At 45.1% G+C, this 25,597-nt stretch overlaps 1 protein-coding gene and 1 long non-coding RNA gene across 5 annotated transcripts in view; one reads left to right on the forward strand and one right to left on the reverse strand.

Moving 5' to 3' along the window:
- The first annotated feature begins 2,948 nt into the window (after nucleotides 1-2,948).
- Nucleotides 2,949-25,597, forward strand: part of GPATCH1 (G-patch domain containing 1) — a 43,863-nt gene continuing 21,214 nt past the window's right edge. For 2 of the 4 annotated variants that reach the window (XM_049702902.1, XM_049702903.1), the window contains exons 1-11: nucleotides 2,949-3,090; nucleotides 8,456-8,590; nucleotides 10,914-10,999; nucleotides 13,184-13,344; nucleotides 13,938-14,035; nucleotides 14,561-14,619; nucleotides 15,350-15,592; nucleotides 16,665-16,812; nucleotides 20,070-20,149; nucleotides 22,741-22,945; nucleotides 24,861-25,157. In XM_049702902.1, coding sequence (XP_049558859.1) covers nucleotides 2,964-3,090; nucleotides 8,456-8,590; nucleotides 10,914-10,999; nucleotides 13,184-13,344; nucleotides 13,938-14,035; nucleotides 14,561-14,619; nucleotides 15,350-15,592; nucleotides 16,665-16,812; nucleotides 20,070-20,149; nucleotides 22,741-22,945; nucleotides 24,861-25,157 — 1,639 coding nt within the window. In that variant the 5' untranslated portion in view covers nucleotides 2,949-2,963. Of the gene's footprint in view, nucleotides 3,091-3,136; nucleotides 3,285-8,455; nucleotides 8,591-10,913; nucleotides 11,034-13,183; nucleotides 13,345-13,937; nucleotides 14,036-14,560; nucleotides 14,620-15,349; nucleotides 15,593-16,664; nucleotides 16,813-20,069; nucleotides 20,150-22,740; nucleotides 22,946-24,860; nucleotides 25,158-25,597 lie in introns of those variants that run through there. The other 2 variants (XM_012538426.3, XM_033413687.2) reach the window with 2 other exon arrangements.
- Nucleotides 12,173-14,552, reverse strand: LOC125962678 (uncharacterized). The gene is made up of 3 exons (XR_007474194.1): nucleotides 14,372-14,552; nucleotides 12,816-12,900; nucleotides 12,173-12,602 (listed from the first exon to the last, which is right to left on the reverse strand). It is a non-coding gene; the product is annotated as an uncharacterized LOC125962678 (long non-coding RNA).

Consider the following 25,597-nt stretch of genomic DNA (forward strand, 5'->3'; position numbering starts at 1 on the left):
CTTCATGATTTGTCTGGCTGTATGGATTAGTCCCCAACCTTCTTTACTTTCAATATCTACATTTATTCACACGATGATCAAAGGGTGATGCTGGGACCCTGCAGGGCTTCAATAAACAAAGACACTTTCTCTTTGGTACATTAAATTTCTCAAGGCAGGAAAGGGGCTAATACATACAAAAACCTTTAAAATGAAAACTAAGACACTGATATAAAAATGTTTTGGAAAGAATACTATGGATGTAGCTCAAAACAAAATTCAAGGGGTACAACGCTGTATACATGTATCCCTCCTGCTGTGATTTCCTTTGATCAGTGGCTACCACTATTACCAGATTCTTTGGGGAGTTCACTGGAGATACAGCATATTTGTGGGTGTATTGTGTCCCTACATTGTGGATGTAATATGTTTTCTTTTTTTTTTTGCGGTACGCGGGCCTCTCACTGTTGTGGCCTCTCCCACTGCAGAGCACAGGCTCCGGATGCGCAGGCTCAGTGGCCATGGCTTACGGGCCCAGCCGCTCCGTGGCATGTGGGATCTTCCCGGACCGGGGCACGAACCCGCGTCCCCTGCATCGGCAGGCGGACTCTCAACCACTGCGCCACCAGGGAAGCCCTCTGTTTTCTTTTAATATAAATGGCAGCAACCTGTGTACTCCGTCTCACCCCCTGTTTTGCTCATTTAACAGCATATGCTGGAGATATACCCCACCAGCATTTTAAAATGCTTTACAGTATTCTATCATATAGGTTGTTCCAGTTACCATTGCTGTTAACAAATTACTGCAAATCTTAATGGCTCCAAACAAGAACAATCATTTTATTATTACCTCTCATGGTTCCAGAGGTAGCTGTACTCAGCTAAAAGGTTCTTGCTTGTGGTCTCTCACGCAGCTGTAGTCAGATGGCTGCTGGAACTGGAGTCATTTTGAATCTTCCTTGCTCACGTGTCTGGTGATTGATACTGATTGTTAACTGGAACCTCAGCTGGGTCATAGGCTGGAATACCTACACACAGCGTCTCCTCATGGCCTGGGCTTCCTCACAGAATGGAAGTGGGGTTCCAAGGTCCAGCATCCCAAGAAACAGAAAGTTGAAGCTACCAGTTTCTTTTTTTCTTTTCTTTTCTTTTTTTTTTTGGCCATGCCGGTGGCTTGTGGGATCTTAGTTCCCTGACCAGGGATCGAATCCCGGCCCCTACAGTGAAGGAGCCGAGTGCTAACCACTGGAACAGCAGGGAATTCCTGCTACCAGTTTCTTCAAGCTGGGGTGTGGGAAATGTTATATTGTCACTTTTACTGAATTCTTTTGGTCAAGGAGTCATGGAGCTTAGATTCAAGGGAGGGGACATGGACTCCACTTTTCGACCAGAAACTTGCCAAAAATTTTGAGGTTGTGTTTTAAAAATAATTTTTTGGGGCCTTGCTGTGCAGCATGCAGGGATCTTAGTTCCTCGACCAGGGATCGAATCTGTGCCCCCTGCATTGGGACCTCAGAGTCTTTTTTTTTTTAAGATTTATTTATTTATTTTTGGCTGCATTGGGTTTTAGTCGTGGCACGTGGGATCTTCACTGAGGCATGCGGGATCTTTCGTTGCAGTGCCCAGGCTTCTCTCTAGTTGTGGCATAGGGTTTTCTCTCTCTCCAGTTGTGGTTCGCGGGCTCAGTAGCTGCCCCAGGGCATGTGGGATCTTAGTTTCCCGACCAGGGGTCGAACCCGCGTCCCCTGCATTGGAAGGCAGATGGATTCTTTACCACTGGACCACCAGGGAAGTCCCTAAAATAATTGTTTTTGTTAAAGTCATGTACCATGACTTATTTAATTAGTTCTTCATTCTTTTCTTCAAATTATTTATTGAGTGCTTACTACCTTCCAAGCACTGTTCCAAGCTCTGAGGATACAGCAAAGGAAGAAAGAAAAACTGGGTCAAATCTGTCTTCTTGGAGCTTACGTTCCAAGGGGAGCTTACATTCCATTCCATTGGGAAAGACGATAGACATATAAATAGGTAAATCAAATTATATAAGGTGACAAATGTTGTGGAAAATATATAGTAGGGTAGGGGGTGATAGGGGTTGGTTTTTAAAATAGGGTCAGAAAAGTTTCCGCTGAGTAGGTAACCTTTGAGCAGAGACCTGGAGCAAGTGAGGCAATGAATCATGCTTGTAGTATTCCAAGCAGTGGGAACAGTGAATGCAAAGGCCTTGAGTCCAGAGTGTGCTTGGAGTGCTCAAGAAACAATCCCAATCCCAGAGATTCTGATTCAGGAGGCCTGCGGGACGGGTAGGAGGAACATTTTAGCAACATGCTAGTGATTCTCACTCACACAGACTTCTGACCCTCATTTTGCAGACCCGGGCTTCGTTTCTCTCTTCTGTAAGAAGGAGGTTTGCGGTGGGATAACAGCACCCTATTGGACAGATGTTTGTTTCTTTGGCTTCAGTAAGGGAGCCCTCAGCGTCCCTCACCCCACCTCACAGCAGCCTTTTGCTTGTCCGCTTGCATTTTCTTTCTCCTTTTCTTCGTTCTCTTTTCAAATTTCTTTCCTTTTTTATTTTTCTCTTTATTCCTGTTTTCCTCTGTTCCCACCACGGCCCCCCCTTTCCTTCTCCTTTTCTTTTAATCTCTTCTTCCTTGACCAAGTGTTGTCCCAAGCTACCGTCACCGTGGGCATCACGGTTCCCCTGTCTGAATCCTTTCAGAGGTCTGGAAGGGGACTCCACTTATCAACCTAAGGGTGATATACACAGAGTGCGTGTGTCTATCTGTAAGTACAGGCAAGTTCCCGCAGATGGCAGGGGTAGGACTGAGGGGAGCAGGGTCGGCCGGCAGGGGAAGTGGGGGAAGGGCACGGACCAGGTTGGGGAGGGGTGTGGGGTGGGCAGACTTCGCGGAGAACCACCCCTGCAGCTCGACAGCGGAGGGCCTCCCACCTTCTCCCAGGCGCCTCCTCCTGACCGGCACATGGTGGAGCTAGGATGGGATGTCGTGGCAGCCAAAGCCTCCGAGACAACTCCTGCCGGGGTCCGCCTCCCACAGGACGGGTTTGAGAACCACCCGGCGCAGATCCGAGAGAGGATTGCCGGGCGGGGTGAGCACTTTCCGCCACCTGCGCTTAGAACTTCACTGCAGTTCGCGGAGATTAAAGCGCGGAAGGCATTTTGCCCATTGAGGCCTCCGTAGCGAGGGGGCGGGGCCCGGAAGGGAGCAGGATGGCGGCGCTGGATAGAGACAGCGACGAGGATTTGGTCAGCTATGGGACGGGCCTGGAGCTGCTGGAAGAAGGTGCGGGCTAGATTTGTCGCCGGGGCCTGTGGAAAACAGGCCGGGGGTCCAGGATTCGGGGCAAAAACGCACAACCCTGTGCCAGATCTTGTCTGGCACCGGGGGAAAGGCTCGCCTGCTACGGGCTCTGGGAACAGCGCCCGGAGAGGCGTGCACTGTGTTTGCGGGGTGCTCACGTTTTGCAGGGACGGATGGGAGGCCCGGAGGGATGGGAAGAAGAAGGATGACAAACAGGCTCGTGTGAGAGCGGGGATAGGGGAAGAGCGGTGGTCAGGCAATGTTTTTCCTAGGAGAGGACGTTTGAGCTCAGCCTTGAAACAGAGAAAGGAAGCAACCGTACGAAGATTTGGGGGGAGAGCATTTCAGGCGAAGCGAACAGCAAGTGCAAAGGCTCTGAAGTCGGAGCCAGTTTGGCAAATTGAGGGACAGGCAGGACTGATGTGGGTGAAGCAGACAGCACCAGGGGGAGGCTGGTAGAAGATGATGGCAGAGGGGGAGGCGGGGGTTGAGTCTTAGTTGGTATGGTCAGGGAGTTTGGATTTTAATACTAAGTGTAGAAGAGTCATGGGGGAGGGGGTTACACAAAGGAGGGATGTATATTTTTCAGATTATTCTGTCCTCGATTTTGAGGGTAGGCGGGTTGGAGGTGGGCAGGAGTGAAGCAGGGAGATGAGCAAAAAGAGGCCAGGCGGTGATAGTGGCGGTGGTTAATTAGTGGTGAGTTGAGATGTGCTTTGAAAGCAGAGCTGACCCTACTCGCTGGTGGAATGTGGGGGTGAGTGCAAGATGAAGCAAGATTCTCCCCTGTGTTTCTGGTCTGATCCACTTAATGACCTGATTTGTTTCGTAAAGTATGTGTTGGATGGCTAGTAAGGTCTGATGGCAGTGCTAGCCCTGTGGGAAAGACAAAGGAAGTTTGGTGGGCTAGGAGTTATTTGCAGACTCTCCTTTTTTCCTACCCTGACCACATCGTGTCAGGTTGGTTGTCCTTCTGAGACGTTGCCACTGATTACCCTCTTATGCTCTACAAACAGTTCTAATCATTAGAAACTTCTGCCAGATGCTGGCCCTGTTCCTACTGTCTGCTTACAGAAGACAGAGAAATGCTAGTCTCCTGAAAGCTTCTTATGTGTTTAAAGACACCCCTTGCATTTTCTCTAAGACATCTCTGTACCACACTCAGTTTTCTAATAAATTAAGCTTAAAGTCCCCTCAACCCTAATTTGTCAGAGCTTTCTTCAAGCATGGGACCAGAGTGTGGGTAGACTGGGGCCGTTATTAGTATGTCCTTCATTTTAGACTGTGTTTCTTTACCACAATCTAAGCTCACATTAGCTTTATTAGCAAACACATCATCCCATAGTCTCAAGGAACTGGTTGACAAAGATTCTTAATTTGAGGGGTTTCAAATCTAGTTGAGAACAAAAGTATGAGGTTCACAAGTGCTAAAGTATGTGATGTAGAGAGGAAATAACCTACACAAGCTAACAGGGAAACCTGAGAAGGCAGGATGGGACCCCTTGAAAACTGGTTAGAATTTAGGTATGCAGGAAGAGGACAGGGTTAAACATGCATGGGTGGAGGTTATTACAGCCCTGCCAAGCAGGAGTTTGTGTCATTTCTATATTTCTGGTCTCACAGTTGTTTCCTTGTGAAGTGACATATTGTAAGTCATCAACTATTTGACCTATATTTTTCTAATTCTTCCTGTTTTGATGGTGTACGAAATCTGTGATGAAGCCTAATGGTCTAGCCAGGCTCTTGAAGTAGAATGGACTTTTTTTCCAGCCCCCCCCACCCCAGCCTAAAATTATCCTTTAACTTCTCAGTACTAGGAGTTTTTGAGGATTGATCCATTGTTTCCTAAGCACTTTGAAGTTAAAACACACTCTGACTACATTTTACAATATAACATACTAGACCAATAATCACTTTTACCTCCTACTTTGAAGTTCTAGTGACAGGTTAGACAAACATTGGTAGAGGAGGGACTCCATTACTTAATTAAAGTTGCTGGCCCTGACAGAAAGTTTTATTGGGTAAGAGAGTGGCTGATCTGTTACCCACAGACTCATAGACACATAGGCCCTCTGGCCTGGAAGGAAGGTGCCTCAGTGCTTATCTAATCTTCCCTTAGATACATTCACTTGGCTGTAGAGTTCTCCTCATCGCCTGCTCATCCTGCACTCAGATTAATTTAGGACCATTTTCTTCTTCCTTGATGTTGTGACTCTCCCACTTAAAACTATCTGTGGCTCCCAGTCACCCACAGGACATAGCACAGACCCTGCAGCGCTGTGTTCCAGGCCCGCTGCGCTATCTGCCCTTTTGGTTCCATCTTCCGTGCATTCCCTGTCCTCCAGTCAGACTAGACTGCTTTCTCAAACATCTGACCTTCCCCTTTTCCACCTCCTGTTTCCTGTTTACTGATGGAATTAATGCCTCTGTGGGGAATTGTGTCCCTATGTGCAGCTGTCAAATGCTCACGCCTCTGGGTGACTCTGATGTTGTGGACCTTGAACATTGTCAGAACAGTTCCTATACATGCAGGTCTCCTCCGCTGGGCTCGGAGTGCCCTGGGAACAGGGACGGAGTTGTATTCAGTTTTCCACACCCAGCATCTAGAACAGGGCTGCTTCCACGGAAAGGCCCTCAGTAAACTTCTGGTGGGGAGCAAGTAAAGGACAGAATGGGTTGTGTCCCCGACTTGGAGGCAGAGTTGAGATCTGATTTCAGCTTTGTGCTTATTAGCTGTGGACCTTAGATCACTTACTTAATCAGAGCCTCCTTATCAGGGTATGATAAATGGGATAATACTGTTAGTAACAATAATTATAATAGGGCCTGGCTAAAATGCCACTTCCTCCCTGGAGTTTTCCTGTGCTGTGGTTAGAGGCAGCGCCTCCTCCTCAGGAGCCCTGTGGGACCTGGTCAGCCACACTGCTTGGCCCTCGTCATCTGCTGTCCAGTTCTACCTAGTTGTCTGCAGATCTTATCTCCCCTTTCAGCTCAGGAGTACCTGGAGAACAGAGCAAGCACAGAACCTCACATTGGCAGGACCTGTCATCTCTCCCCTTAACCCAGTGGTTCTCAACCAGCGATGAACTTGCCCCCCACCAGGGGACATTTGGCAATGTCTGGAGACATTTTTGGTCGTCATGCTTTTTCGGGATGGGGGCGTTACTGGCATCTAGTGTAACAGGCTAGGGATGCTGCCAACCGCTGTACAAGACAACTAAGAATTATCCAGTACAAACTGTCCATAGTGCTGAGGTTGAGGAACTCCACCTTAGCCAGGAGTCATGCCAGGTGCACGTGCAGTAAAGGAGCATGTGTACTGTATTTTCTAAGAAATGGTGAAAGTCTTGGACTGTGGGACCTGAGTTGTAACTCAGTTCTTTAGAATGAAATGAAATTGTAGTGATATTAACCAAGCTTTGCTATGGCCAGGGACTGTGCTCAGTTCTCGTGGTTTTTAATCCTTGGCACCATCCTACAAGGTGACTTCGGTTATTATCCTAATTTTATAGTTGTGGAGACTGAGGCTTAGAGAGATCAAAAAACTTGCCTATAATCACACAGCTAGCAAGTAGGAGGGCAGAGGGATTTGAATCCAGATCTCCTGTCTTCGGAACCCTCTTGATTACCCTGCTGTGGGTTATATTCTAGAAATGACCTAAAGCCTCCGAAAGCTACAAGTAAGAATTTAGGACTATGAGGCTAGACATTTCTTTACTATTTGTTGCACTATCCAGAAGTAGTAACTGGCTTAATTATTGAAGTAACAGGTATACATGGGCTTTAGGATACATCTTACCTACTGTATGTACTACTATTACTATAACAGCAATAGCAGCTAGGGGACTTCCCTGGTGGCCCAGTGGTAAAGAATCCGCCTTACAATTCAGGGAACGCAGGTTCAATCCCTGGTCAGGGAACTAAGAGCCCACATGCCGCGGGACGACTAAGCCCGAGCACCACAGCTACTGAGCTCGTGCACCTCAACGAGAGAGCCCGTGTGCCGCAAACTACAGAGCCCACGCGCCCTGGAGCCCTGTGCCACAACTAGAGAAGAGAAAACCCGCACGCCACAACTAGAGAGAAGCCTATGTGCCTCAACAAAAGACCCCACATGCCGCAACGACGATCCTCGTGTGCTGCAACTAAGACCCTACGCAGCCAAAAAAAATAATAAAAAATACATAAATAAAATTAAAAAAAGAGCAGCTAGTACTTTAAATGTGTTTATTGTGGGTCCCTCTTTTTGTTAAGCACTTTACAGGCATTATCTGATCCAATTTGCATAACAACTCTATGAAATAGATATTACTATTAATGTTCCATTTTACAGATGAGGAAATCGAGGCACAGAGAGGCTAAGATGACCATAGTCCCTAGTAAAGGTGACCAAAGTGCTAGTAAAGGTGGGCTTAGCTTTAAAATCCAGAGTGCCATGACTCTCAACCCCAAGCGCTTAACTACTGTCTAACTTGCTTTCAGTAGTGAATGTTTGAAAATAACTTGATGGTTACTTTTTGTTTTAAATCGATTCAGAAGTTTTAATTAGAACTGATAAAATTAGGCAGTAATTTGTGTCATGAAACTTGAAACCTAATGAAATTCTAAGTTCTTTTTCGCTGGTGTTATTTAGCACCCCAGCCCTTTTCAGCCAAGTAAGTAAAGGAATAAGCTTAAAGAACAGTAATTATGACATCAGGAGAGTCCCAGAAATAAGGAAACTCAAGATTTGGGGAAAATGGGCAATGCCAATGGAAAAATTCTGGAGTCGGGGATGCTGTGAATTTCTAGAAGAGATACAGAAGTGTGTCCCTTGCTGTAAACCTCTGCACACCATGTGCCACCTCAGCAGCTTGCCTCCTTTACTGCCAGCAGATTTCACCTCCATCTCTGAACCCTTCGCCCAATAATTCAGTTTTCATAATGGAATTTAGTGGGAAAAGCAGGCCATTTTTGCTAAAACATTTCTAATATAAACGAGATATTGTTTTCTAAACTACATCAGCTACTAAGGTCTAGGAATAGCAACTTAATTAAACTTGTTATATTTGAAGTTACAAGAAGTGAACAATGCATTATGTTAAAGAAATGTTCTTTTCCTTAAATCCTCTCTAACCCACCATCACCTTCTGTCCCATTCAAAATTTTTTCAGGCGAGAGACCAAAGAAACCAATTCCTCTTCAGGATCAGACTGTCAGAGACGAAAAAGGAAGGTATAAACGATTTCATGGAGCCTTCAGTGGAGGTTTCTCTGCTGGTTACTTCAACACCGTTGGTTCAAAAGAAGGTAGGATTTTCTTACTTGTAGCTACTATATCGCTAAAGCAAATGATTGAAATACCGTAGGAGTTTTGCTCCCCTCCCTCACCTCTCCCTTTTAAAAAAACTTTAAAAAACATTTTAGTACATACACTGTAGTCTTTTGTGTTCTTTGAATGTTTGCAATGTTTCCAGAGACAACTTATGTGTTGTTCATTGATTATAACCTGAAGGTGAGAGAGTTTTCTTTGACTTTAAAGAAAAAAAATAGATACGTCATAACCAAATGATTAAATGATAATAAGGACTTCTGTCTTATGCTGTATCTTGCCACACACTCAGTGCTCTCACACAGATTCACTCAGGGCCTAAGGAGGGCAGGTGTCCCAGCTGTTTTGTGGCTGAGGACGCTGCAGGTCCCAACACGGGGTTCCACAGCATCACTTGTCAGTACATGTTCTCCACCTGGAGAAAAGTCAGTCAAATTTGTCACATTATGCAGTATAATAAATTCTGTATTGTTTAAAGTAATATATGTTGGGAATTCCCTGGCAGGCTTCCACTGCAGGGGGCACGGGTTCAATCCCTGGCCGGGGAACTAAGATCCCACATGCTGCGCAGCACAGCCAAAAAAAAAAAAAAAAAAAAAAAGTGTGTTTTTAAAAAACATTTTAACACAGAAAGTGGAAGAAAATGGCTTATGTATATCAAATACGAATGAAGATGACTGATTAACTCACATAGCAGTTATTAAGAGCAAGATGAGCCAGATCTTTCGTATATATTTTTAAAAGTAACTCATACATAACAATGATAGTAGGGACTTCTCTAGTGGTCCAGTGGTAAAGAATCCGCCTTACAATGCAGGGGGACGCGGGTTCGATCCCTGGTCAGGAAGCTAAGATCCCACATGCCGTGGGGCAACTAAGGCCGCATACCACAACTACAGAGCTCACGCGCCCTGGAGTCCATGCGCCACAACTAGAGAGAAGCCCACGCACCACAACGAAAGATCCCACATGCGGAAACTAACACCCAATGCAGCCAAAAATAAATAACTAAATAAATAAAAATAATAAATAAATCTAAGAAAAAATGACGGTAGTAAAATAAAGATGAAAAACAATACAAGAAAGGGGTGGGGGAAGGCATGTAAGAAAAATAATTAGGGTAAATAAGATGGTTGAAGTTCAGTATCCAGAATGTATAAAGATCAGTTCAATGAGCAAATGATCAAAGTATTTGAACAGTTTACTCCAGAGGAGATAGAAATGCTACATGGAATATTCAGCCTTATTATTAAGAAAAGCAAAGTAAGGTAACTAAGGCACTATTAAAGTAGCGCACTTATTAAAATGTTAAAAATGGCAGTAGAATTTGTGAAGAAAGAAGTACACGGATACATTGCTGATTGTTATAATTATGGCTGTGCTGTATATTATAATTGAAAAGTAAGACCAGCTCAAATGATTAGTCATCACAAGTAGACTGTGATATGTTAACACACTGGAATATCTCTTTACCATTAAGAGTGACAGATTCAGGTCCTGTGCAGATACAGGGCAAAGACCATAGACATCCAAAGTGGAGGAAGGTGCTGGGCCAGGGTATCGCCTGGAAGAGCTGGTCTTCACTGTCCTGGGGTTCCTCCCAAGTTGGCCTACAAGGCTGCTCTACCCACCTACCAAGAATAGGTCTGCCCCATACTCCTCAGCTCCCCGAGACTCTGGTTGGAAGTCAGAAGGAGGTGTGCCACTCTTAGAGAAAACTAAAAAAGTGTATCTTAGAGGGTTACAGATACATTTGACCTCTGGGGCATTTTCTCCACAGCACATGCTTGGTTACTGTGGGTGTTAGTTATAGGACTCAGGTATTTGGTGGAATTGGGGGCCTAGTATGGTCATCGCCTGCCCTTAAACTAGCCAGGTTGAATCCTTTCATGGCTGACTAATGCACCCTGACATACTGTTTCTTTGATATGTTAGTATGTTGGTGTATATTGCTGTCCTGGTGGTCTCAGAGTCGTCCTGCCTTATAAGGTGACCTTGCATCTTTTTGCTGAGATCTGCTTGTGTTCCTTTCACAGTTTAACTTTCAATGTATCGTTTTATTTCTCTTGGTTGCAAATTCTTACGGGGAAACCTTACTGTATCCAGTAAGTTCTGACAACAGGGCATATGGGGGTTAATAAGTTTGTGTGGCCTAATTGTGTCTATGTGAACAGTGAGATGAGAAGTAGCTAAGAGTTTGTAGTTATTGGAGGTTTCAGGTCCGCATGTGTTACTTAATTATTTAGTTATAAACCAAAATACCATCTGGGATTGTAATGTTCTAAATGCATTTCTTTCAAGGATGGACACCCTCTTCCTTTGTGTCTTCACGACAGAACAGAGCAGACAAATCTGTTTTTGGTCCTGAAGATTTTATGGATGAAGAGGTGGGTGTGCAGAACTTTAGCTGCCAGCTAGCCGGTGAGATGTGGGTGATTGGTTGCTGTAGCACCTTCTCTCTCCCCAGAAAGTTCAGTGTACGATTTCCTCTTTGTTTGTAAGACTATCATTTTGGTATTTGGACTCCATAGTGCCCCGTACATCAGTGGATTCTTGTTCATTGGCATAGTGCCTTAACTGGCTGGTGCCAGTTTCTAAAGTCAAGAGAGTAAGGGGGGAACTTCCCTGGTGGTGCAGTGGTTAAGAATCCCCCTGCCAATGCAGGGGACACAGGTTCGATCCCTGGTCCAGGAAGATCCCACATGCCGCGGAGCAACTAAGTCCGTGTGCCACCACTACTGAGCCTGTGCTCTAGAGCCCGTGTGAGTCACAACGGCTGAGCCCATGTGCCACAACTACTGAAGCCCGTGCGCCTAGAGCCCATGCTCTGCAACAAGAGAAGCCACTGCAATGAGAAGCCCGCATACTACAATGAAGAGTAGCCCCCGTTCACCACAACTAGAGAAGGCCTGCGCGCAGCAACGAAGACCCAACATAGCCAAAAAAAAAAAAAAGACTGTAAGGGGAAGGTCATATACAGGCAAATTTACTTGAAAAAGCCCCAACTGCCCCAAAAGTGCAGTGTCTGTCAAGCTGAGTCCACAGCCTTCCATGGTGACGCTTTTTTAAAAAAAAATATTCCAGCATAATTAAAACTTTTTTAAAATTTTATATTGGAGTATAGTTGATTAACAATGTTGTGTTGTGTTAGTTTCAGGTGTACAACAAAGTGATTCAGTTATACATATATGTGTATCTATTCTTTTTCAAGTTCTTTTCCTATTTAGGTTACTATAGAATATTAGGTAGCGTTCCCTGTGCTATACAGTAGGTCCTTGTTGGTTATCTCTCTTTTAAATAAAGCAGTGTGTACACGTCAAACCCAAACTCTCAATCTATCCTTCCTCCTCCCCTTCCCCCTTGGTAATCATAAGTTCGTTCTCTAAGTCACAGTGACTCTTACGCACACTGCAGTTTAAGGAGGAGTGAGTGACTAGACTAGAGAAAGGAGTGAAAGGAAGCCCTGTGCAGGTATCTGGGCACCTCATTAAAGTGACCGCTTCTTAGGGGTAAACGGTGGGGGGTTTCTAAAGTGGTGCTACTGGCCTGCAGCCTGGGCTACATTTTCTTGTAAAATTAAGCCTCTCTTACCTTAAAACCTAGTCATGGGTTCATTTGTGATAAAGATTAAGTAAAATACTTACCTGAGCATGTTTTAGGCTGCAGGTAAGTGGCAAGGGGTGGTCCCCTTCCTGTTTGACTAGCAGAATCTATGAGGTAACATATCTCATGGAACAAGAAGTCCAGATGTCAGCAAGGCCCCAGGCTCTCAGGTAGCTTCTGCACGTCAGCTTGTCCTTCCACGACCTCACCTCACTGTTGCAAGGTGGCCACAGTAGTTCCAGGTGGCACATCCGGGATGACATTATCCAGTGGGGAGGAGGACTTTCTTCTTGGAATCTTTCCTTGAGAGCAGAGAAGCCATTTGGTGGATTTTCCCTCACATCGGCTCCAGTGAATTGTTCTACAAGCTCGTTCTTAAAGCAGTCCCTGGTGAGGAAAATGGGATCAGAATGACTGGCTTAGACAAGATGTGAACCCCACTCCCTAACCCTCCCCTGCCCCAACACATCCCCCCCCAGGGACATCACTCCTGAAGGGCATGGTGGCGCAGAGCCAGGCCAGTGCCTGGACAGCATCAGGGCTCCTTGGGGAGAGCGGAAGGGTCTGTGGCTGCTGGACAGGCAGCGGATGGTACTTAACTCTAAGCCTGGCACAGAGGTGCTCCCGAATGCTTGCTGACTGTGCCTCCAAGACCTTTTCCGCCTTCACACTGACCTTTGAGGTACTGTCCAAGAAGAACAAAGAACAGAGCACTTACTTCCTGTTTTCCTAGCTTGGCAGTGCCTGTTGTGGCTTCACTGAGTGGCCACTGTCATGCCCCTGTCCTTGGGCACTGGCCTTAGCTTATCCAAAGTCAGGGCGTAAATCAGCTGCTCTGCTGATGCCTAACTCAATTTCATAGTTTTAACTTTTTTTTTTTTTTAAGTAATAAAGCTGTGTAATGTATCATGTTTAATCACTTTCCAAATAATGTAAGTAATTCTGTTTGAATTTTTTTTTTTTTTAAGGATCTTAGTGAATTTGGGATAGCACCTAAAGCGATTGTTACCACAGATGATTTTGCTTCTAAAACCAAAGATCGAATACGCGAAAAGGCCAGGCAGTTAGCAGCAGCTACTGCCCCTATTCCTGGCGCCACTTTGCTTGATGACCTCATAACACCAGCAAAGTAAGAATTTAATTCTGACTTTTCTGATCTTGGCATCACTGCCTTGCATATGTGTGATGATCCTACTTAGAGATAGTTTGGTTGCAAGTAGGAGAAGCCCTTTCAGCCTAGCTTGAGTACAAAAGGGGGTTTTGCCAAAAGGACCTTGCGCTGTTACCGCATGGAGTGCTCTAGAGCTCCAGGCACTAGCTGTGTTAGTGGGGCTCATGGCAGCTGGAGAGCTATTAGGAACTGGGGTGACTTCCCTCCCACCCCCTGCCTCACAAGCCTTAAGGGCTCTCTCCTCATTCTGCCCTCTTTCTGCATACTTCTTGTTCTGCTTCTGGGTATGTGGCCTGTTGTGGCAGCCTCAGGCCATCATGGTTTCCCAGGCCACATGCTTGGCATCTATGTGCCCATCGCAAAGGCCTGGGAGAGGGGGCATCTGATCAGCTTCCCCAGGTCCAGTCAGCTGTGGTGGGAACAGCAGGGCCATGCAGTTCTAATAGGGATGGGGGAAAGGGCTGAGGCGTGACAGGTATATGAGCTGCTTATTTCCTACTGTTCGTTAGTGTTTTAAAAAGAAGTTCATTTTCAATGCCTTGATATCCTAGGTTATCTGTTGGTTTTGAATTGCTAAGAAAAATGGGTTGGAAAGAAGGACAAGGAATTGGTCCTCGAGTAAAGAGAAGACCACGCCGACAGAAATCTGGTACGTATACTGATTGTCATTAATTCTACAGCAGACTTTTTGATGACTACATGTTTCTAGAAGTAAGATTGCTGGGTCAAGCGGTGTGCACGTATTTTAAGGTTTTTTTGTGTGTAATTTACAATAACTTTCTGGAAGGATTGTACTAGTTTACCTTCCCACCAGCAGCATATGAAAGTTCTTGTTTCCTACTTTTGCCAAAACCGTGTTATAGCTTAACATGATTATTTTCTGTTGTTCCTGTCGCTTGGTCTCTCCAGCCAGACTGTGAACTCTTGGAGGCAGCAGTACTTTCTTTAGGGTTCTCAGTGGTTCTGGGCAGTAGTGGTTACTCACCATGTGCATCGTTGCCAGAGTGCAGGTGGGGCAGGGGCTGGTGGAAACAGTCCCTGAGTGGTCAGCATCCGACCCTAAAGCTGTAGCGTCTTTTCCAGGCTCAGCCGTCTACCGCTGAAGAGTGTCAGTGAATCAGGTTTCTGTAACTTTAGTCACCTCTGACTAACGCATTTGAAATCTCTTTTATAGATCCTGGAGTAAAAATCTACGGCTGCGCGTTACCCCCTGGAGGCTCTGAAGGATCTGAGGTATCATATGGGATGATTGACCTTCCGTTTGGCCCAGTAGCACCTGTTACTTTATGAGCGTGAAATTTAGGTTCGGAAAATTTTAGAAATCAGTCAGATCACATTATGGGGAAATACCCATACCCTAAAAATGTCCTCATTCTGTCAGATAGTGTATTTAGCAACATGCCAGCCCCATAGATGTCCCAGGTCTGTTCAGATTCTTAATATGGAGTTGTTTGTCAGAAATAGGCTCACAAACTAGAAAACAAACTTATGGTTAGCAAAGGGGATAGCAGTGGGGGCCAAGGGGGAGAGATAAATTGGGACTTTGAGATTAACATATACATAGTACCATATATAAAATAGGTAAACAACAAGGACCTACTGTATAGCACAGGGAACTATATTCAATATCTTGAAATAACCTATAATGGAAAAGAATCTGAAAAAGAATATATATATATATATATATATATATATGTATAAAACTGAATCATTTTGCTGTGCACCTGAAATTAACACAACATTGTAAATCAACTATACTTCAATTAAAAAAAGGTTAAAAAAATGGAGTTGTTCGTGTTAGTATCATTTGTTCAGGGACTTGATTTCGTCATTTGTAATAGTGGAAACGAAAGTATGATAATTGTTCTGTTTGGAATTAATCACTGCATTTGAAAATAGTATTTTACAGGCTTTACACCAGGCAGTGACTCACCTTCATTCCATTTTGAAACACTGAAAATAGGATGAAGATGATGACTACTTGCCAGAAAATGTGACCTTTGCACCCAAAGATGTCACACCTGTGGATTTCACACCTAAAGATAATGTACATGGACTGGCTTACAAGGGCCTGGATCCCCACCAAGCACTGTTTGGAACTTCAAGAGAACACGTTAGTCTCTTTAGTGGTGGACCCAAAGGTGCCAACAATCTTCTTGGAGATGTTGGAGTGAATAAAGGAAGAAAATTGGGAATTTCAGGCCAGGTAAAAGTGTTTCTGTTTTATAAACAGGGAACCATTGACAAATGAGAATTCTTGCTGTATTATATTAGCCCCATAGTAAGCACTCATTATCCATTGACTAAATGAAGACCTTAAAGTGGTTGTATTGTCCTTAGGAGCTTGTCCGAAGACATGTAAAGCACACCGTCCTAATTTGAATATGTGTTCCTGAGACCCTGTGACCTAATGTGCCCGGGGGAGTTTGTGTGTGAGGAGTGAGGACTGCTTTCCCACACCCCTGCGGGGCTGAGCAGAAAACCACACTCACCTCTTTGATTTAGTTAATAGTTGAATTACAATCTGCCTTTCCAAGTTCAGGTCCAAGTTGTACTACCTCTCTAACTCTTTCCTAGTGCTGCAAGCCCTAAGTCAGGAACCTGGGTGTAAGTTTCACTTTTTACTGAGGGGCCTTGGTAAAAAGACTTGCTTTTTACCTTTGAGGAGATGGAGAGCTTTTCCTGATTGCCTGTCTTCTCAAATTGATTCAGAGTCTCTTTCCTAGAATAAGTTCAGAGGATGGTTACTTTGTCATTTCATTTGTACCTTTTCTTTCCTTCACATGTTTTTTTTCCAATCCTTTTAACAAAAAGTGATATTTGTTCTTCGCCATTTCCCACAAAGATTAGGAGTTCTTCTAGCAGCCGTTAGAGTAGCGGCGGTCTTCAGACCCTGGTCACCAGCACTGGCACCAGACCATGTTGTTCAGTAGATGAACATTCTGCCTTTCTCCTTTTGGAGGCCCCATTTCTCCCCCTGCACTGCTGCTTGGGTGTCTTCTCCACTCCTCTTCCTGCACTAAGACCCAGACCCTTGGCTGCTGCTGAGTCTGGAGGACAGCTGCAGTGCTGGAGGCATGACATTCACTTCTGGTCATTGTTTTCCAAAAGGCTTGCATACTTGTGTTAATCTGGGGCTCCCATTCGCTTCTCTCTTGGTGATTTTGAAGTGCTAATGTGGTCTGATCAGTCACATCCTTATAGTAGCCTTATCCTTCAGTGCAGGCAGGCATATGCTAACACCTATAATGGCTCAGTGTGAAATCTTGCTTTTGAAGGCTTTTGGTGTAGGTGCCCTGGAAGAGGAAGACGATGATATCTATGCCACGGAAACTCTATCCAAGTATGATACCATTTTGAAGGATGAGGAGCCTGGAGATGGACTATATGGCTGGACAGCACCCAGGCAATATAAAAATCAGAAAGGTAATTCCATGGACCCGCAACCGATGGTAGACCAAGTGTTGGGACATTAGCCTCCGTGGAGCAGGGAGTTGTTGGTCAAAGATGCAGAGCGAGGAACAAGTGGGGATAAGAGAGTCCTGTTGTGGGAAGTAAGACAGAAGTGGCATTTAGACCAGTTCAAGGCCAAAGCCAACTGTCAAGACAGTCAAGTGGGGAGGAGGGAGGGGCCTGGAATCAGGGAAGGAGCAAGTGTGTGGACACGTGCTTGCTCGTGTTGCAGGTCAGAGCTGACAGTGGGTCAGAGGGACGCACTCCCAGCTCAAGGAACTGGGCAGGTAGCCAAAGGAGGTCAACTGAGGCAGCAGGTCAGGAGGTCAGGCATGGGGACCAGGTGGTAGGTACACAGAGAGCCTGCTGCAAAATGGAGATTGGTGCCCAGCTCATCTCATCACTTAAACTTATCTGGTTCCTAAGGGGCTCTTGTTGAGCTAGGAGATGAACATCTCTTGACACACCTGGAATTTCAAGTCAGAGTCTTATAGTGATTCAGATTCTGTGGTTCTAAGTAGGATTTCAGTTTTTCTTTCCAGAAAAGATATAGGAAGGAGTCAGTAGGTATTAATGACATGTGATTTTGATTCATTCAGACCTGGATTTGAATCTTAGCTCTCAATCAGACCCAGATTCGAATCCCAGCTCTCTACTGCCCAGCTTCATGACCATGGGCAAGGCTTGTAGCCTCTCTGGGCGTCATTTGTAAAGTGAGGATAAAATCCACTCTGGGGGTCACTGTGAGGATTAAATGGCATCACAGGTTTGTCATAGTACCTGCCTCAAAGACTGAATAAATGGCGCCTACTGTAACAACCACTTAAAGTAAGGAGGTGAGAGTTCAGATAAAATCTATTTAGATGTTTTTAGCTATAGTCAGATCAAGTTTGATCTAACTCTTATAATACATCTAAATAATCTAAGCATCACTCCCCAAAATGATGCCAATTTTACATTTCTAGAAGAGAAAAAAGCAGGTGAGAAACAGTCTTTAGTTTGCTTAATGGCTGTGAGCACAGACTGTGAAGAGAGATTCCCTGGGCTCCCATCCTGGCTCTCCCCATTTATCAGCTGTGACTTTAAGCAGGCTCTTCAACCTCTCTATGCCTCAGCGTCCTTGCCTGGGCAATGGGCACGGCAATGGCTTACCTATCCCATGGAAATGTAACGTGTGTAAAGGGCTTAGAACGTGCCTGGCACACAGCAAGCACTCTGCAAGTGTGAGTGGCCTCTGTCACCATCGCCACGAAAAGAATCCAGGGTTTTACACGAGGTGCTGGGCGGGTGTGCACCCAGACGTTAGTAGATGTTACCTCTGGGTGGGAACTAGGCTACTTTTATTTTCTTCCTTTTGCTCACCTATATTTTCAGATTTTTCTACTAAGACTATGTATTGTTTTTATAACTTCAAAGAAGATATATAATATTAAATTAATGTTATATTAATTAATATAGATTATATTAACGTATTAGTTATTACACTAACTATATCAACATACTAACACACATACTATATTATTAACATTAATATAATGTATTAATTTATAATAATTACTAACCTATAATAAATATACATATTTAAATCTGCCTTCTCAGCCACATCTTTGGCTTTTCCTTTGTATAACACCTTTGCCCTGGCTGATTAATCCCAGCCTTCCCGCATCAAGCCTGGGTTGGTGCCTCCCTCTGAGGTCCCCACCCTCTGCTCACGGCCTCTCTGCCACAGTTCCCTCTCCTACCCTTAGGGTCACAACATCTATAGTTTTGACCTTACGGTTTTTCACTGAGTGAATCTATACATAGTCAGTCTCCACGGCTGATTTTTAAATTGTTCTTGTTTTTTTTTCCATGATAAGTAGGGCTATAGTATTCTCATGGCTCTCTCTTTGTAGACATTTGTTTATTTCTTCATAAAGGTGAAATTGCTGGGTTTTTTTTTTTAAATAAATTTATTTATTTAGTTTTGGCTGCGCTGGGTCTTCGTTGCTGCCTGCAGGCTTTCTCTAGTTGTGGTGAGCGGGGGCTACTCTTCATTGCAGTGCGCGGGCTTCCCATTGCAGTGGCTTCTCTTGTTGCAGAGCACAGGCTGTAGGGGTGAGGGCTTCAGTAGTTGTGGCACGCGGGCCATAGAGCTCGCGGGCTTCAGTAGTTGTGGCACACGGGCTTAGTTCCTCCGCGGCATGTGGGATCCTCCCAGACCAGGGATTAAACCCGTGTCCCCTGCATTGGCAGGCGGATTCTTAACCACTGTGCCACCAGGGAAGTCCCAGATTGCTGGGTTTTAAAAGAATACAAAATTCGAAGAATGTAATTTAATCCTATATTACTCTACAGAATTTTAGGGACTTTCAGAAGCTGGTCCAAAAGTTCTACGTCAGTTGAAGTGCAAAGAATGAGATTGTGGGGAGGGTAGTTACAGGGCAGTGCTGCATTATAAGTGGCTGAAAACCTCAGTGCCACCTGCCCTGCGGGCAGCCGTGCCTGCTTCAGGGTTCAACACCCAGCTTGTGTAAGTGCTGGTGGTCATGTAGCATGGGCTTTTGGCAACAGAAAATGCAGTTCATGCATAGGGATTTTCGACATAACCTCTATGTGCAGAAAATCCTTGAGAATCAAAGGGGTTGTCTCCACAACCAATAGATCATCCCTGGCTGCAAGTTAGAGGGCATTAGTCATATCCTGAATGAGTGACCTTTTATCTCTTGTTAGAATTTCAGTTGAGAAAAAGACAAAAGCACCTTTTAATTGGTCCCACAGTTAGATTACAGGCTGACCTGGTTGTATTGCCTTTTGTGTCTTACTTGGATGGTTGCTACAGAAATTGGGAGGTCATGTCCCCATGGTTCTTCACCTAGTTTTAGAAATGACTCTTCCAAAGTTATTTTTATTTTTATCCATACTTGTTCTCTTGATGGTTTTTCTTGAGATCTTTTACTCTACAGAGTATATTCTTTGGTGCCCCTTAGCATAGGACCTTACATACTTTTTCTGAATAACGATGTTGAGGTGCCATTGTCACCTGGACAGCCTAATCAGCGGTGTGGTCTGGGCTGCCAGTCACTGAGTCAACAGAGGTGTGAGGGCTTTACATGCCATTCTTTCCTCCCTTTTACTGATTGCAACTATGACATGTAGTGTTTATATTCTCGGAGATAAAAAACTGAGGTCTTTTGTCTTATTCTAAGTTTCTCTGCCTCTGGAATTAATCAAATGACATCATTTTGTAGAATCAGAGAAAGAGCTTCGCTACGTTGGCAAAATTTTGGATGGATTTTCCTTGGCTTCTAAACCTTTATCTTCTAAGAAAGTAAGATTTTTCTTTTTTTTTTTTTTTAAATGATTTAGCACTTAAAGTATTTGCTGCTGTGTAATCTGAGTTATTCTATTAACAATTGAAAAGATAAGTAAATTCTGCTAACAGCAAGCAACAGTCTGGTTACTAGTGATTATCCAGGGAGACACATTCTGCATTGGAAATGTCAGTCAGTAGCCACATCGTGTTCAAAACATCTAACTGCCGATCTTTTAAATCCGAACTTCAAGTGAGTGGTTATTTCCATTAAGGAAGAATTACATTAGAAGCTGGTGGGAGAAGGGAATTGATCTAATCCTAGGGGCAATGTAACTTAAAGAAAATTTCAAAGAGCCATGTCAGCCCATGGTCCCAGCTCCTCCTGGGCGCTGTGAGCCCCTTAGCTGCTGTGGGCAGGGCTCCCTGGGCTCCTTGCCTGCGCCGAGCGGAAGCTGGGAACGTGTGGGTCGAGTCCTGGGGAGAACTCCTCATGCCTTTGCAGGTAGTTCTGTTTCTGTGAGCGTTTTCACAGCTTTGGCCACGGGGCTCTTGAACACCCAACAGAGTCACGTGCTCACAGGTTAGCATGGGTGCTGGTAGCTCAGGAGGGGTGCCTGGCCGTTTGCCTCCTTGGCATCCTTGTTTTAGATTGTTCCACACTTTAATGGGCTTTTTGATTTTAACTCAACAAACATTTGTTAAGTACCTCTGTGGCTTGGCCTGTGGTTCTCCAGAAGCAGGGAGGCCAGGAGCAGCGCAGCCTGAGAAACCATATACGTTATTACAGCAGCTTTGATTTGTTTAGTCGTGATAGTTAATGTGTTGTAACAGAGAGCAGAATATGTTCAGAACAGTGTTGGGCACATAGTCAGCCGCTCTTATTTACCAGAAATGTCATATTATGTCAAAGGAGAATGTGAGTTTTTTACATGTACGAAAAGGGAGCATAAAAATGGTTAAGTACTCATTCAGCTTAGGACTCAAGGGTAAATAGAACTGTTTAAATAAGTCTTGGCCCCCAAGTAGCTCCTGCTCGTCGAGGGTGCCAGACAGACAAATCCACTGTCGTGGCAGAGCGTGTAAATGGAGATATGGGCACTGGAGGTTCCTCGCTGGCATAGGGCTTTGGGTGTGAACAATTCAGAGCAGGGCTGTGTTCCCTGAGCCTTTCACAGAGAGACAGGTTTTCTAATATGTGGCTAAAAACCCAGCCTTTGGAACCAGAGGCAACACAGAGCAGTGATTTAGCAGAGGGATTGAAATGCTTTGAATCCGATGGCGGATATTAAGAAGAGTCATGTGTATACACCCCTCCTATCTGCCATGCTCCTGTGGGTTTTTTTGTGTCATGGTAACACGAGAGTGTTTGCTGGCTGACTTGGGAGTTAACGTTTTCCAGAGAAGGCGGTCAGGCTAAGATGATAAAAAATGAGGTTTCCTAACAATGATAATAGCACTCTTTCATGACGTTCATTGGACCAGGTGCTCACCCCAGGCTGCACTTTACAACCACCTGGGAAGCTTGGGAAACTCCGACTGCAGCCGACTTTTCTGTGGTGTGGGACACAGGCATCAGCATTGTTAAACCTCTTGAGTGAGCGCTGTGTGCGTCTGGGGCTGAGAACCACAGCCAGAGAGTGTTCAGTGCTTCACTGGTTACAGAGCTCAGAATTCCAGGTCGCTGAAAAATCTACAAAACAGATTAGATAGGATGGTCCATAAACATGTGTTTGTTAGACCAAGAGCACGGGAGACCATTTAGAGCAATAATTTAAAAATATCTAATACTTTCTTTTAGCTTATCTGTTCTACCATCATTGATACCTGAATTTCCCAAATGTATTTCAATTTCACTTCAGTCAGCTTTTGAATGAAAAATACCTTGGACCAAAAAGAAGGCCAGAAACTCCAATTTGGAACTGAAACATAACCAGAAAAAGAATTCTGAATTTATATATTAAAAAAAAGTTTTTTTTAAACCTAATGTGATTTTTTAAAAATTAATTAATTAAGTAGTTAATTAAGGCTGTGCCGGGTCTTAGTTGCGGCATGCAGGCTTCTTAGTTGCGACATGCGAACTCTTAGTTGCGGCATGCATGTGGGATCTAGTTCCCCGACCAGGGATCGAACCCGGGCCCCCTGCATTGGGAGCACGGAGTCTTACCCACTGGACCACCAGGGAAGTCCCAAGAATTCTGAGTTTAAAAGTAACTTATTTAAAGTTATTCTTTTTATTTAAGCTGTGAATCATACTTTTCTAAATTTTCTGATTCACAATGGGCCAGTTTTGCACGTGGGCCAGTAGTAGTAACTATAGTTATTGTTCTCATATAGAACATGCGTGTTAGTATCTCTGAGTAGAGTGGTCGGGGTGATACTTAAAATGGCCACGAGAACAGTGTGGTTCTGGGGACCCTCCAGATCCAGTACGGATGTTGGCGGGGCACCTGGGCAGGCTGTTCCCAGTGCTGCCTCCCCGCCAGGTGCTAGCCTGGGAAAGGGTGGGGTTAACCACGCTCAGAGGTAATGAGTTTTCTTGGTTAAATGAAACATGATCCCCTTGCAGCCTGTATGTTCTGAGTTTTGTTTTGTTTTGTTTTTGTAAGATTTATCCACCACCCGAACTGCCAAGAGACTATCGACCAGTGCATTATTTCAGACCTGTGGTGGCTGCAAACTCAGAGAACTCCCACGTACTTCAGGTATTATCAGAGTCAGCTGGAAAGCCAACACATGACCCAGGAACACATAGTAGGCACCACCTGAATGCCTCCAAGCGGGGAGAGTTGCTAGGAGAAACGCCTATTCAAGGTACGTGCCACAGAGAAGATTAAAATCATTACATTTCTAATAATCTGAGTTATCCAAATCAAAATGGAAAGTCATTTTCCCACTGAAATTTTTTACATAATTTTGTATTCCCAAACTGTGGGAATAAAATTGTTTATTGTGAACGGCGTAGTTAACAGTGTACACATCCTTTACTTGTTGTTTTCCCACCATCAGTTTGAGTTGTGTCATTAAAATTATAAACCCAGTCTTAAGTGCAGCAGTTTTCAGACTTTTGATAATTGTCCCAAGAAGGAAGCAAAGACTAGGGCCATGTGTACCTTCACTTTTTCTGCACAGCCTGGGAACGTATTGTTTTCTTCTCAGGGGAAAAGGGTACTGTTGCTCTTTTCCTGAAAGCCTGAAAGGAATGAGTGTGTCTGAAAGGATGGATAGACGTGGAGAATCCCCTGGTGGGCTGGAACCGAGAGACCCGCTGTGAGAGGTGGACTTGGACTTGCCGTTTGGGAGCCTGCTAGGTGCCTCAGCTACAACAGACCAAAAGGGAACTCTTGGTCGCCTGCTTCCTTCCCCAAAGTCGCTCTTTCTTCCGCTTTCCCCTTCCCAGTAAATGATACCACCAGTGACCCACTGCCTGGCCCGGAGCATGGGAACCCTAATTCGTAGCTCCTTTCTTTCCCTGCCTCCCCCTCCCTACCCATTCCCTCAGCAAGTCCTCTCAGCTCTACCCTCAACATGCGAGGGGACCCCATCCACTTCTCTTCGTTTCCGCTGCTTCCACCCTGGTCTCAGCGCCCATATTCTCTCACTTGGATCATTGCAGCAGCCCTTCATTGGTCTCCTTAGTTCCCTTCCCTTTTCTCTGCAGCCTGTTCCCTTTAACAGCAGCCAAATGTATCACTCCCCACCTGCCCCCGCTAAAACGCTCCAGTACTGCTCACACTAAGGAGAAGTCCAGACTGCCCACAGGGCCCTGTGGACCCCACCCTGCCTACCTTTCAGGCCACAGCTTACACCACTTTCCCTGAACCCCCTGTGGTCCAGCCTCATGAGCTCCCTCCTGCCCTCTGAACCTGCCGACCATGATGCCGCCTCGGGGCCTTCATATTTCCTCTGCCTCTCTTTTCTCTCACATTTTGGCTCTTTTGTTTTTTTTTTTTTTTGGCTGCGCCGTGTGGCTTGTGGGATCTTAGTTCCCCGACCAGGGATTGAATCTGGGCCCTCAGCAGTGAAAGCACAGAGTCCTGACCACCGGACCACCAGGGAATTCGTGGCTTCTTCTTTTTACTTAGAACTTACCTCAGATATTATCCTTTTAGAGGGCCTTTCCAGGCTTTCCCTGCCCACTATTTAAGCTAGTTAGCTCTCCCTCTGCCCCCATGGCCAGCCCTCTCACACAGGTCGCCAGGTTTTTTTCTCCCCACAGTCCTCCTCTCGTGGTGGTTCTCTGCTGTTGCTTCTTGGTTTCTTTAATGTCCATCTCCCTCACTAGTGAGAGCAAGACCTCATCTGTGTTACTCTCCCAGCCCCAGGCCTGGCAGTGGGCGCTCAGTGAGCATTTGTGACACGCGTGAGTGTTTGATGGGTAGCTGTGCTCTGAGCCAGGGCTTGTGCTGGGCAGGACCGTGGAGATGGTGGTTGCCACAGACCGGAGGTCCAGAGTCTGGGATGTCAGGTTCCTCATTCTAGGACCACTCACTGGCGTTATAAACATCCAAGTACTAACCTCCACTTTTGCCAACTATAAAATAGGTGTGTCATTATTTTATTACTGTCTAGTTCACAGGGATAGTATGAATACAGATGAAACACTAAATGTAAAATGCTCCCCTCCAATTACATACATTTGTGATATTGAAAATGTGTGTAGAGAGATACGTGAGTGTAGATGTCTTATGATACTTTTCATCTCTTGCTATTATTGTTTCTTTTTTAGGGGCACCTACTTCAGTGTTAGAATTTCTGTCCGAAAAAGATAAAGAGAGACTCAAGGAAATGAAGCAGGCAACTGACCTTAAAGCAGCTCAACTCAAGGCCAGGAGCCTGGCCCAGAATGCCTCTAGCAGCAGACCCCAGCCCTCCTCTCCAGACGTTGGACACTGCTCTTGGCACGTGGCACTGAGTGGTGGCACAGCCCCCGTAAGAGCCAGCAACTTCAAACCTTTCGCAAAAGATCCAGAAAAGCAAAAACGATATGAAGAGTTTTTAGTAAATGTGAAACAGGGTCAGAAAGGTGGGTGCTAGGCCTGGGCCTCCCACATGTCGCCAGGGGTAGTGTTCTTACTGTTCTGACCCTAGGCCCAGATTCAGAATTGAGGTATCCTGCTCTGGCAGTGTTTTACTTTGCCCTGCTGTGAACACTGTAAAGATTTCAGGCCCTGGCTCTTGACTTGAGAAAGCAAGAACAATCGGTCTGTGTTTCTCTGTATCTCGGGTCCCAAAGATAGCAGTTTAAGTAGAGAGTGTGCCTTGGCAGTGGCTAATGCTAAATTACAGACCATTTACTGTTTGCAAATGCTTGACTTCTGTGTAAGGGTTGCATTTCCTGCCACGAGAACAAGGTCATTTCCCACTCTATCTTAAGATCCTAACCATCTAGCTCTAAATCATAGTCTAAAATTTAACTTACAAAGAGAGTTGGCTGTTGAACCATTACATGGGGAAAAAGTCACT

The sequence above is a fragment of the Orcinus orca genome, chromosome 20 (assembly GCF_937001465.1).
Source record: "Orcinus orca chromosome 20, mOrcOrc1.1, whole genome shotgun sequence".
In the NCBI taxonomy this organism is placed as follows: Eukaryota; Metazoa; Chordata; class Mammalia; order Artiodactyla; family Delphinidae; genus Orcinus; species Orcinus orca.